At 42.2% G+C, this 14362-nt stretch overlaps 1 protein-coding gene across 1 annotated transcript in view; it reads left to right on the forward strand.

Annotated features, from left to right (window-relative positions):
- CACNA1B (calcium voltage-gated channel subunit alpha1 B) overlaps window positions 1-14362 on the forward strand; it is a 1447778-nt gene that overhangs the window by 1343139 nt on the left and 90277 nt on the right. Inside the window, exons 39-42 of the mRNA XM_030207102.1 lie at window positions 6472-6580; window positions 10703-10810; window positions 12329-12441; window positions 14017-14144. Coding sequence (XP_030062962.1) covers window positions 6472-6580; window positions 10703-10810; window positions 12329-12441; window positions 14017-14144 — 458 coding nt within the window. The remainder of the gene's footprint in view (window positions 1-6471; window positions 6581-10702; window positions 10811-12328; window positions 12442-14016; window positions 14145-14362) is intronic.

Below are 14362 nucleotides of genomic sequence, written 5' to 3' on the forward strand. Positions count from 1 at the left end.
TTTTAGCCCTAATAGCTTCCTTCACCTCACTTTTCAACCAGGCCGGGTGTCTTTTGGACTTCCGTCTTTCTTTTCTAATTCGCGGAATATGTATGGCCTGGGCCTCCAGGATGGTATTTTTGAACAGCGTCCACGCCTGTTGTACAGTTTTTACTCTCTCAGTTGCCCCCCTAAGTTTTTTTTTTACCGTTCTTCTCATTTTATCATAGTCTCCTTTTTTTAAGTTAAACGCTAACGTATTTGACTTTCTGTGTACAGTTACTTCAAGGTCGATGTCAAAACTGATCATATTATGGTCACTGTTATCAAGCGGCCTCAGTACCATAACGTCCCTCACCAGATCATGCGCTCCACTAAGGACCAAGTCTAGAATTTTTCCTTCTCTTGTCGGCTCCTGCACCAGTTGCTCCATAAAGCTGTCCTTGATTTCATCAAGGAATTGTATCTCTGTAGTGTGTCCCGATGTTACATTTACCCAGTCTATATTTGGATAATTGAAGTCACCCATTATTATCACATTGCCCATTTTGTTCGCGTCTCTGATTTATCATTTCTGTGTCTACCTGCTCATCCTGGCGAGGCGGACGGTAGTACATATTCATCCCCAATGATCAGCAGCCAGTGCGCCATAGATTGGGTCGCTGGCCGCAGCAAACCCTACACCAGCTCTGAGCTGGCGTTAGGGTTTGCAGATAATTGGGGAGGAATGGTGAGCCCTGTCCAGCATGCATTTGCATGCTGGCAGGCCCCCATTCCCCCCAACAGCAAACCTGCCAGCGACAGGGGGCTGGAGGTCCGGTGGACCTCCAGTCCCCCCGACGATCCCACCCCCAGGTTCAGAGAGGGCTGGAGATCCGATGGGTCTCCAGCCCCCTCCTAACTCCCCCAGCAAAAGGTCCCTGGTGGCCTAGTGGGCGACCAACCAACCCCCCCCCCCAATGACAGGGGGCTGGAGGTACGCTGGACCTCCGGTCCCCCCCACGATGATCCCCCCCCCAGGTTCAGCGAGGGCTGGAGATCCGGTGGGTCTCCAGCCCCCCCTAACTCCCCCAGCAAAGGGTCTCTGGTGGCCTAGTGGGCGACCAACCAACCCCCTCCCCCCAGCAACAGGGGGGCTGGAGATCCGCTGGACCTCCGGTCCCCCCAACGATCCCCCCCCCAGGTTCATGGAGGACTGGAGATCCGATAGGTCTCCAGCCCCCCCTAGTCCCCCAGCAAGGGGTCCCTGGTGGTCCAGTCCCCCCTACCCCCCTACCTTGTGGGTTGGAAGAGGGAGGGTAGCCTGCCTCCCTCCCTCTTCCTGCAACGCCGCAAAATGGCGGCACCCAGCCCTGCCCAGTGTATCCTGGGATGCCCTGGGTAGGGAATGCAATTATCTCTGATCATAGGTCTAATAACGCTCCGCACTGTTCCAGCGCTATTTTTGGAGCGCGGGGTTTTGATCATCTTGTCTGTTAATGATTTAAATGACCTGATGTAATCCACATTTTTTTTAATGTATGCAATTACATGTACACTGGCTGCTGTTTTTGTGAGAACATGTTTGAATAAAGTTAATCATGTTACAAACTAAATTTAACAACATTTAACAAAAATTTATTTTATAAAAATTAACAAAAAACAGTTTTTGTGCTTTGTTGGAGGTTTTTTCAGATCAATGACAGAAAATGTGAACTGTGGTTCGAATATTATGATACCCTGATATAGGGTCACTAGATTGATACCACAGTCAACTGAGATCTTTTTCCTCCATTATTCTGGGGGTTTTTTTTGTTTTCTTTAAGTGAGTTGGTTTTCCACTCTTTTTTGGTTGATTGTACATATAGATTTTTGAGTGTTTTTTTCTCCTTATACATTGTTACTTTTTAAAAGTACCCTCCATATGTAGAAACAGCTTGCAAGCGAGTAATAAAATTATCCATCTCTTTCAGACAGCTGTTGGTGGGGGGGGGGGGGGGGGGGGTCTTCAACTAACTTTAATAAGGTTCAGTGGGAAATAAAGTAGTTTCTCTAAGGTAGACTCTATTTTACAAGGTACTACAAACTCCTTCATTTGCGTCCATGATCCCTTTCATTTAATTGACAAATCTCTGAGGTTTGGGGTTTCTATTTCCTTCTTGAATTAATTTTACAGTGTCTCCACTTTGGGATTCTGTTCTTTGCAGATTCCCTTCCACTATAATACCCTCTCCTGTAGATAAGCTCCTGATAGGTGCAACTCTCTCTCCTTTCTCTTATCAGCTTGTGGATCAGATTGTTTCACTCCTTTTGATTCTTTAATCCAGGCAGAGGGGTGGCAAAGTCTCTGGCTTGTACTCACACTTCACACAAAGGCACTAATTCACAATTTAAGGGAAACTTCATATTAGCCAATGACTAACTAGGCTCAAAGGCTGAGCCTTAAACACATAAGGGGCAATTATATAAAAATTGCCCAGATTTGGGAGCTAAAATGCAAAGAGCTGAGGGCAAATTCCTGTAATGGCATATAGGTTTTCAGATTCTGTTGTAGAATAGAACATAAGTTGTCATTTGCACACCAAAATATTGGTTCTACTTACAACATGTAAAAGGAAGGTGTAAGTGTTAGGACATAAGTGTGCACATTAGTGTATGACTTATATTATTGTATAAAGAATACCCTGTCCTACCCACATGTATGTACTCCTTGCAACTGTATGCAATACGTATTGAATACTAAGCTTGCAGAATACCATTTAGTGCACAACTAGCACTTACGTGCATGAATGTTACTTTCACATGCATAAGCACTAGTACGCTATAATCTTAGAGTCCTATTTACTAAGCCGGGCTGTAGGCACACTAAAGTTTTTAGCGCACGCTAACTCTAGAAACACCCATATACGGGGCTCTTATTTTCTTCTTGACTGAACTTTACAGTGTCTCCACTTTGGAGTAGCCTAGTGGTTAGTGCAGCGGACTTTGATCCTGGGGAACTGGGTTCGATTTCCACTGCAGTTCCTTGTGACTCTGAGCAAGTCACTTAACCCTCCATTGCCTCAGGTACAAAGAAGTACCTGTATATACTATGTAAACTATATACTCATTTTTAGCATGCACTAAAACCGCTAGCGCACCTTAGTAAACATGGCCCTTAGTGTGCAAGTATCACATTTAGGCACTAATGGCCAATATTCAGACCACGGAAGTTAGCTGGGCTGACTCCTGCAGTCGGCGCTGAGCCTGGATCTTCAATGCTAAGCCATTTCCGGTGAGCGGCATTGAATACCTGGTTTATTTTTGTCCAGTTTAAATGTAACTGGCTAAGCCGATATTCAGCGCTGGCCAGTTAAGTTTAAACCAGACAAAGATATACCTGCTATTTCAGCAGCATAATTTGACTGCCAAACTTAGCTGGTGATGCGCTAAACATTAGCAGATAGCTGGTTATATCACACGATATAACCAGTTAGCTGCTAAGTGCTAACCGGCAATATTCAGCGGGAGATAACTGGCAGTCTCCTGCTGAACATTGCTGGATGGCCGATTAAGTGCTATTTAACTGGCAAGGATCTGTTCATGGTCATTTAAATGGTTTTAAATATCAGGTGGTAAGATTATAGAATTATGGGGACAGTGCTTCAGTCTGCACATCCCCACAAATTCACCATGCACTCACTTTTGCTGTGCAGGAATCACTAGTGCAGCTTTGTAAAAGAAGCCCTAAAGAAGGCATTCAGAACCAGCCCCAACAATGCACAAATTCTCCATGCACAAATTTATATCTGCTCCAAAAAAAAAAAAAAGAGATAACTATGTGTGTGTGTACTGTATGAAAGCAATTCTGTAAACTACACACGAAGAGTTGTCTGCCAATTATGCACATATTTCATTAGAATAATACCATGGGCTCAATATTCAGCCAGAGGCAATCAGCATTTTGCTGACCGCCACCAGTACTAACCCAAAAATTCAATGCCGGTCCATGCTCAGGCACCAGCATTGAATTTTTGGGTTTGCTTATCTGGCTGATATATAGGTGGTCAAGGAAGTCTTTTACAAAGCATTGGTAAGCCCAACGCAGGCTTACCAAATGCTAGATCAGGACTACCCCAGTGATAGTTTCACCCCGAGTGCATGCCATTTCCAGGGGAAAAGAAACCCCCCAGAAATGTCTTGTTCAGCGGTAGCCCAGCAGTAATCGGACATTGCTGCGTGCTGCCCAGTTACTGCCGGGTTACCGCAGGAGCCGTTATCGCCACCTCAATGGGTGGTGGTAAGGGCTCCCTGCCAAATGGCCACACAGTAAGAGTTCTCTTACCGCATAGCCATGTATGTCTGGGGCCTTTTTACTCGCTGAGGTATAAAGGGCCATGCCGCTAGGCCTTTTTCCTGCAGTTTGGTAAAAGGACTCTTAAATGTGATAAGTTACTGCATAAAGATAGGACTGACTTTTATGCGGTCCTATTTGTGCGGTTAACCTGGCCGTTTAAGTTCTGAATATCAGCACTTAACCAACCAATTACTAACTCTGCCCCCAGAATGCCCCCAAAATAGCCAGTTTTGAGTTCAGCACTAGCCGGTTATTTTCAGCGGCGCTAACCAGTTAAGTGTCGCTGAAAGTAACCAGTTAGCCCCGAACAGGCGATTTAACCAGCCAGGAGCATGTTATGCATGTATCACTGAAACATAGGTGCACACACTTAGCCAGTTCTCTAGCTGGCATAAGTATTCACAGCTAACTTAAGGACACATATTTTTGATGTTAAGTTTGTATTCTATAAAGGAAAATAGGCACCTACATTCCTTTATAGAATAGACTCCTACCAGGCATCCAATTATGAAATTACCCCATTAACGTAGATGCATATTTTTAAAATACACATGTACATTACAACTATACCTCCACTAATCCAAAATGCACTCCTGCAAAGGCCTATGCACAAAACACACTAAGCACACTCTTTCATTGTACCTATTTTTTATGTGCATAAAGGGTTGTGCAATTTTATAAAAGCCCTTTTCCACATATAAAACAAGTTTTACACATGGGTAAAGCTTTATAAATTACCACTTAAAAGTAATTTTTGAATAGGACACCTTTTAAAAAGTGTCCTAATTGGATATGAGCCCATAAATGAGCATAAATCAGTACCCAGGAGCAACCCCAATAGTATGCAAATGCACATCCCCAAATTTACACCTGATCCAAGGTAGTGTAAGTGTGTTCATACCCTCTGATGTGTGCACACATCTCTTTTGTTTTAAAAATGCACATACATTGTAACTCTGCCCCTGCTGTGCCCAGACTATGCCCACCGCAGAGAATGTGTATAAGTATGTGTTACTGTTGGCACACCCACTTATGCATATGTATACAATTGCATGATTTTAGAACAGCTCCTTGTGAGTAAAAAGGTCTTACATGTGGAAAAAAAACTTTCTCAAATGACCTTCTAAGTGTAATAATACATATGCGTTTCCTTCTCCGTTGGGCTTCTGAGCTAACTTATATTACTTGTACTTGAAATGAGTCCAGCTGGTTGATCCCTTTTTTAAAGACACGGTAATCACTTTATGTTCTTGGGACTGTAACATTAGCTTGATGTAAAGAAAAACCAAACATTCAGATATATGTGAAAGGCCTTTTAGCATAATATGAGTTTGGAAATTACTCCCCTTCCATGTCATCTGAGGTGGAAACCAGGGAGAAGGTGGAAGCACAGTTTTACTCTTAATTTCACAAAATTGGAAAGCTTGAGGAATACGGAGGGAAGTGAAAACCAAGATTCAGAGAATCTGTTATTTTGCATGCTGCACTTTCTTTTATACAGTACATTTTTGTTTTCAATTAGATGTGCCAGGCTGGTGATAATAAAAGTGTGCCATTTCCACAGAGAGCAAATACAATTGAGTACAATACCACCAAGAACTTTAAAACAAATTTTGCCCATACTGTCCCATCATTATGCCAGGAGCAGCTCCGGTAGTGGCACTTGACTCATTTTCCATGACTGTACACCTGCTTGTGTGATACTTTAAACTCAGATGCCATTTATGATGGTGATTTTAGTGATGGGGAATCCTGATTCTGACACCACTAACCTATCACGTCGGATGCATATCTTTCAAACCTGTCAAGTTTTTGAGGTCTGCTAGCCAAATGAAAAAAAAGCTCTTCTTTCACATTTAGTCCCTTCCACCATAGAATCTCATCTTCTTCATATTTCCATGTAAATGCTGGCAAACTGTAGTTTTCCAAGAATAAGAAGGCAAGAGAGAATCTCAATAAATTCTAACCTTCCAAAGAACTTTCCAGTCAAAAGCTTCTTTTCAGCTCCAGATTTTCTGTCCTTGGTAACAGCACACAAAAGATTAATGTTACAGCTCTGCATGGATTGTATCTTTTATTTTATTTTATTTTGCTGTTTTAAGTAGAAATCAAGAAAAACTGCCAAGTATGGGATGCATTCAAAATATGTCTAACTGCCATTATGACTCTCTTCTCAGCGTCTTGTCAGGATGAACATGCCCATCTCAGACCAGGACTTAACTGTCCATTTCACATCCACTCTCATGGCCTTGATTAGAACTGCCCTGGATATCAAACTTGCCTCAGGTGAGTGACAGAGGGCAAAAGGAGCACCAGTGGTGCACACATCCATCAGAAGAGCTCCAGCAAAGCAGTGATGTCACATACATTCCTTGCACGTGAGAACTTCAAACCACATTGGGAGGATGCAGAAAATTCCTAAGGACCTTAGGTCTTGATATGTGTCATGAATTCACAATTCTTTTGGTCATGAAGGGGCTGATGCAATAAGGTGCACTACGCTTCGCACACAGGCTAGCTCAGCTTTAGGACCTATTTGTGTAAGATGCACCCAGTAAAAAAATGAGTTGTGTACACAGGCTTAACTGTGCAAAGCCTTGGGTAGGAATCAGAGCACAACACATTTAAAGGATATTAGCTAATCAGCACAGATGCAGATAAGTGCAAAGGTGACTAGAGGCTGAGTGCAATGCTGGGGTTTTAACCCAAGATCTGAGGAGGAGTAAAGGGTTAGCTCAGTCTTCTGCCACCAACATTAGTGAGGATTTAATGTCTATTTCTTCTTGTTACCACAAATATATAGGACCCACAATAGTTTCAGACTTCTTTGAAGAGCAGGGGCTGAAGAGGGAGGTCTACTGGAACAAAGAAATGTTGAAATGCTGACAATTTGCAAAAATTGTATGTCGGCATTCATTGCTGCATGTCCTTACATTTGCACGTGTTAGAATGCTCATCTGTGCCTAAATAATGTTGGTATTACAAAACTTATATGAGCAGAATAACATTCCAACACATGCACAGATGTATGGACATGCACCTCCGGGTGTTGATCCAGTTTTCTTGTGTGCCCAATATAGTTGCTGCTAGCGCAGACCTGTATCCATATTCATCTGGCATGCTCTCCCATTTTAATGCATGTTTTTTGCGCATAGCCTATTTACATACCATTTGCCTACTGCATTGGGAGCAATTATTGTCTTTTACACATGCATTAGGAAACTACACAGAGATTTAGAGCACAGCCCTGATGCACACTTTTTGCATTGGCCCAGATGATGTTCTATGCATAGTTTTTTCAGTACCAGTATTTATGCATAGAATATCATTCCAGCACATGCACAAATGCATGCAAATGCATCTTCAAATGCTGATACACAATTTTTTTGCAAATTGTCAACAGTCCAGTTTTTTTAAAATTCCAGCCCGCTTCCCCCAACACCATCAGTTCTCCCTCTTCAATGAAGCATGTGAGTGCTGTATGCCCATGGTGAAGAAACAGGTGTAAAATCCTCACTAACACTGATTCCAAAAGAACAAGATAATCCTTTATGCCACCCAGGAAAAAGATCTAGGTGTCATTGTGGACGATACACAGAAATCTGTCCACTGTGTGATGGCAGCCAAAAAAAACAAACAGGATGCTAGAAATTATAAGGAAAGGGTTGAAAATAAGACCAAAAATATTTAATGCCTCTGCATCGCTCCATGGTGCGACCTCACCTTGAGTATTGCGTGCAATTCTGGTCACCGTATCTCCATCAGAAAAGGTTCAAAAAATGATGACCAGAATGATAAAGGGGATGGAACTCCTCTCATATGAGGAAAAGCTAAAGAGTGTAGGGCTCTTCAGCTTGGAAAAGAGACAGGAGGCAGAATTTGATAGAGGCCTACAAAATCCTGAGTGATATAGAATGGGTAAAAGTGAATCAATGTTTTTCTTTTTCAAAAAATACAAAGACTAATGGACACTCGAAGTTACATGAAGGAAATATTTTTTTCAGTCAACAAATAGTTAAGCTCTGGAATTCATTGCCAGAGGATGTACTTACAGTGGTTAGCATATCTGGGTTTAAAAATGGTTTGGACAAGTTTCTGGAGGAAAAGTCCATGGTCTGCTATTGAGATAGACATGGGGGGAGCCACTGCTTACCCTGAGATTTGTAACATGGAATCTTGCTACTATTTGGAATTCTACTAGGTACTTGTGGCCTGGATTGGCCACTGTTGGAAGCAGGATACTGGGCTAGATGGACCATTGATCTGACCCAGTATGGCTTTTCTTATGTCACCTCCACATCACATCAGGGGCATAGCCATGGGCCCCCCCCCCCCCCCCCCCCCCACTGTGGACTCAAGTCCCCTCCAAAATATCAGCATTTGTTTAATTTCTAGAGGACGTCCAAGCCTCACCAGCCGAAAAAGTCCAGTGCACAGCGTGAAAGTTGGCAGTGTGTTTTATCTGCTCATACTGGCACTCTCACACATAGGATTTGTATGTACTTTGCATTGATGTTTGTCTGAGGCTTGTTTTTACATTGGGCATTCACAAAATTGTGTGCTAAAGCTGAGCTAATTACTGTATCAGCCCTAGAGTGGATAAAAATGATAACTATGAAAATAAAAGTATGATGCTAAGTTATTCATGTTGTCACTGACTGACATCATGGATGTCCATGAGACCATTTTCCAGAAATAAAAGTTTCTTGTATGGGTCTGTGAGTACTAGTATGCCTGTTTAACCTACTTGCCACTAGATATGAACATAAGAATTAGCATGGAGATTAGTCCCATGATATACCACTGCATAGAATTAGGCAGCTCCTTATAGAATTACCCCCATTGCGAGCAATTCTATAATTTGGTGCCTTCATAGTTGCCACAATGGTACGTGTTCAGGACTAATTCTACAAGAGCATCTTGGCATGCCTAAGCCAATATAGAGCATTAGTGTAAAGCAGCATCGGTGTGCTGAACTTTAGGTATGACCACTTAGACATTCAAGGGGCCATATTCAGTAACTGGCACCGAAAAATAGGTGGATTCCACAAGGGTGGAGGAACACGGAACACTACAGACGCAGCAACAAGAGAAAGAGTAGTGTAACACTACTCCTTCTCTTATTGAAAAATAGGTACCAGGACAAATCAGTGCTCAACGCTGTTCAATAAAGAGAGCTCTGGGATGAGCACCCTTTATAAAATAGTACCATGCAGAGATTCCTGTGCCCAACTTTGGACATGACTTATGCTAGCTGAAACCTGGTGTAAATCCTGGCACACAACTTGGCTGTACATCCCCCAAATTCTATAACACTGCGCATTAGAATCGTGCGCAACCAGATCCACACACAAATCCAAATTAGTGGTAACTAATGTCAATAATTGATAGCTAATTGTTAATTTTAACGACTTGTTAACTAATTTTTTGTGCATGGATCTCAGGATCGTGCATAAATTTGGGCATAATTTATACAATCTGGGGGAAGATGCGCATAGCTGCATGTTCTCCAAGCACATGTAATTGCATGCACCCAGTTATAGACATGCTCTATGTCTGGTTATGTGAGTACGCAAAGGAACCACGAAAAGTGGAAAAAACACAATCAGACAAAAGGAACAGGATCAGGCTCTTCAAAACAGGCCAAGGACTCTCAATGTTGTTGAAAACTTTTATTTGATTATGACGTGGCACGGTACCATGTTTCGGCACATACATGCCTGCCTCAGGAGTCTTAATGAAAATATTCAACAATTGCAGATATTTCCGTTGATGTGTCTTTAAAAAATTAGCATAACTGGTCTTTATAAAGACCGTTGGTGAATTAGAAGAAATGTGTCGCTTATGGACGTCACTGGAGTCCTTAGCCTGTTTTGAAGAGCCTGATCCTTTTCCCACTTTTTGTCTGATTGGTTATGCGAGTACAAATATTATACATATGGAGGGCAGTAATGGGACCAAATATTTCAGTCATAGAAAACAGCAGAAAAGGACCAAATGACCTATTCAAACTAACAGCCCAGTCTCTGCAAATATTTTTCCCTCTGACATCCTTGTGTCATTTTTGCTTTACTAGGGAGGTAATTGTGTAATGTTCAAAGGGTTAATGCACGTAAAACCATGCTTTATCCAATGAAATGACCCCTTTGAAAATTGCCAGCTCATTAAGAACGTGATTAAGCGTATTGATAAGTTGTCTTGGGAGGTGATGGAATGGACTAGCCTGTCCACAGTCAAAGAGAGGAGCAAGAAGTGAGGACATAGCCCTGCATGTTACAGTGCTGAGAAAATCCTGTTGATATCAGTACAGAGAAGTCACATCTGCTGAATAATAAGAAAAAGGTGGATAATAGGGGAGTAACTTGCTTTTAATCCTTTTTCAAGTGTATTTTTTATTTTTGATGCTAGGAGGTGTAAACCAGCATCAGTGTGATGCTGAGTTGAGGAAAGAAATTTCTTCTGTTTGGCCGAACCTTTCCCAAAAAACTCTGGATTTGTTGGTGCCGCCTCACAAACGTAAGTGATAGACCTGCAGAAGGCACTGACCTAGTTAACATCCCACAGGGTCTGATCTTTAACTGTCAAAGTTAGAGCCTGTCAAGGTTGGCATCCGTGAAGGGTGCAACTAGGAAGACTAGACCTCAAGGATGATTTAAGCTAAGATGTTTGAGTACAGAAGGAATGGGGCTGCTCTGAGCAAAGTGAGCACCTAAATATTTATTTATTCTACCATCTGGCAAGTAGATTCCACTCTAATTCAGTATATGGGAAGGTGATATTTACTTATCTAGTAATGTTGACTTTCTGTGGATAATCCTGCCTGTGTGAACAATTTGTGAAAAGCACTGGCGAGAACAAGTTCAGCACTGGTTCCTGTTCTCCACCCCCTACCCCACCCCCCACCCCGCCAGTTCAGTTCAAGCCAATTCTTGACTCTGCACTAGAGGGTTCATCTCCATTTGCATACCTGTAAGAAATTGTCAACCACTTAGGTCTAGGCGGTATAGAAATACTTAAATTTAAATAAATAAATGTCTCTCTAGATGAGGTCCTGTGTATGTGCAAGTTCTACCCAGGCATTTTATGGATTTAACAATAGTATTGCTGTGAAATCCATAGCAAATCTGAATCTGACTTTTGTAGCCATTATATTGCATTTAATAGCTGAATTAATGTGGCTTGGGTTACATATCTCCAAATTACCTCTGCTAAAAAGGTCAGGAGATGGCTATGTATGTACTGTGTGTTTCAGAAGATGTAGGAGCTGGGTAAAAGCATAAACGTTTGCTGTGTTAAACTGGTGTAATCAAGACATAACTTTAAATACTTGTACTGGGGTAGCCTTCTGGAGAAATGAAGTTAAATATGCAATCCCCTGGAAGTTTTCCCTATTGCACACATCATGATTGAATAGTGCAGCTTTTCTGGAGATCTGGATATAATTTAGACTCTTTTTTTTTCCTCTTCTCATTGTTTGCCCTCTTCTCCTCACTGTTCCATTCATTATTTTGCCTTTCCTACCAATGATTTTTGTTTTGTCTGTGATTTTCATTCTATTTCCTCTAAAACTGGTTTTCCCTTTTTAAACTAATTGTTATGCTTTCCTTCTCTGCTATCATCTTACCTTTATTCTCATGTTGCCATTTACTTTTTCTCTATGTCTCCTGTCCTTCACCCTCCACCCTCCTTTCTATCTTATGTCCATTGCTGTTTCTTTGACCTTCTGCCTGCCTGTTCTCTTTCCTTTGATCATTTGCTCCTATTGCTTCCTTACATTTTCCTGTATCATCCTCTGTGCTCCCTTTCCTTGCTACTTTCCCCTTCATACCCATTTCTCCTTCCTTTATACTCACCATTGTTTCTCTCCTTCTCTCTCTGGTTCACTTTTTCCCTTTTCTTCTTTCTTCTGGCTTTATTACTATTCTCCTTTCCAATTTTGATACTTTTTTTTTTACCATTTGTCTTGTTATTCTTTCTCTTTACACATCTCTCCCGCTTATTCCGCTTTTCCTTACCTCCTCTTTGCATGTCCAGCTGATGAAATGACAGTGGGGAAAGTCTATGCTGCGCTCATGATATTTGATTTCTACAAGCAGAACAAAAACAGCAGAGATCAGTCCCATCAACAACCAGGAAGTCTTTCTCAGGTACCAGTGGAAAAAATCCATTATCTCTCTTAGTATCACCAGGTATCCACCTATGCTATAAAAGTCACGCTAAGGTTTTTTAAAAATCTGTGTTAGTAAAAATTGAGAAGGCTCCTTAAAACACCACGTAACATGGTATGCAATAGATTTTACCCTATGTATGTTAAATGTTTGCAATGATAGTAGCATGCACAGAAGCCAACCATGCCATGTATGGTAACTACTGGCCAACATTGTCCGTGCAAACCAGGGCTATGGAGTTGTGGAGTTGGAAGCACTTGTGGGTGGACTTAGTGTCAGAGTCGGTAAAAATATATCAACTTTGATTCCAACTTCAAAATAAAAACTTACAACATTATAAGTACTTTAGATCCAGAACAAAAAAAATTAAAACCTAATACTAGTTGGAGTTGGACAGGAGAAAAATGTGGTCTGAGTTGAAGGTTTGCTGTACAGATTCCACAGCCCAAGACATCAGGAAATGTAAGGGGCCTATGCTGTCATTGCATCCTTCCTTCCCCAACTGCAAGCTAGGATTCTTCATGGAATGAACTACCTCCCCCAGTCAGAGGCCTCAATGGTGTGACATGCCCTTTCTCTCCTCCCTGATGATTTATCCCTTATTCCTGTTTTATCCAAGGTATGGTATAAGGAGATAAGGACAGGAGAGCCAGCTAACCTCCCAGCCAGCAGTCAATGGTGTTAAAAAGAACTGGCATCAGCTGATCTCATGCTACTGTGCCATGCTGAAAATAACTACAAAGATAGCAACTTTGGGGACTGAGGTGGGCCCACTCTCCATCTGTGCAACTCTTGGCAGTGATATGGTGGTACAGGGTTCTTCCATCAAACTCTGTGAGTGGTGCCCTCCGTGATAAGACACCAAGAGCTTGCAGGAAGGCAGCATACCATACAATAGAAGCTTTATTATTATTTTTAGAGAAATGGCCAAATCTCCCCTCCCACACCCCAGAGCAATCAGAGGCCCTGCCGTGCCCCAATCCTCTCTCCTACACCCTGCAGCAAACATAGGCTGCACCCTCCCCTTCCAACCCTGCCCCCCCCCTACACACACACACATCCAGTCCTTAAGAATGCCAGGCATGTCTAGTGTGCAGTCTAAATCAGGGGCATTGGTACACCTTTTAGTTTGGAAAGGCCAAACAAACCAATCTCTGGCTCCTATCCCAAGCTCTCTAGTTGCTGATGCTGTGTTGGGCAAAATATTTGTGGGGCCATGGCCCCAGTGGCCCACCCTTTCCACTGCCTATGCTCTAAATATTTCTGAAATGTGCTGCAAGAACCAGGTTAATGTACATCTTTTGGTTACTCTGACCACCTGACCTTTTATTGGGTTCTCAAGATTTGAAAACTACCACCCTGTGGTTAAAAACATGCTTGATCTATTATCCTCCTTAACATGGAGCTGTGTGATCACCATGCAGTTTCGTGTGTGCTTTGGGCCTGAGGGACATGAGTCTTAAAATTCCTAGCCAGTGATGAGCTGGTTCAGCTGGCAAACCAGGAAACATGGCCAATCTGCCCCCTTTAATATATCCTGTTTCTGCATTTCAGACAGGGGCACTTTCGCTGTTTCATCCTTTGAAAGCAACTTTAGAACAGGCCCTGCCAGGACCTTTTGGCAATGCTAAAATGTTTCTTCGTCAGAAGAGCTCTGCCTCACTCAACAACGGAGGTGCTTTGTGAGTATTGGAAGAGCCAACAGTTCTTTGGCTGCATGCTCACAGAATGAAGCTCTATAGGTAACAGTTGTTTACATTGGTATAATAATCTTGGAGAAGGATCATATGAGCATGAAAATACAACACTGCTACATGCTCTGTACTCTGCAAATGCCCAATATCTACTCCATACTATATTTATACCATACCATACATATAGAACACAGGGATATAGAAGA

Source organism: Microcaecilia unicolor, chromosome 6 (genome assembly GCF_901765095.1).
Source record: "Microcaecilia unicolor chromosome 6, aMicUni1.1, whole genome shotgun sequence".
In the NCBI taxonomy this organism is placed as follows: domain Eukaryota; kingdom Metazoa; phylum Chordata; class Amphibia; order Gymnophiona; family Siphonopidae; genus Microcaecilia; species Microcaecilia unicolor.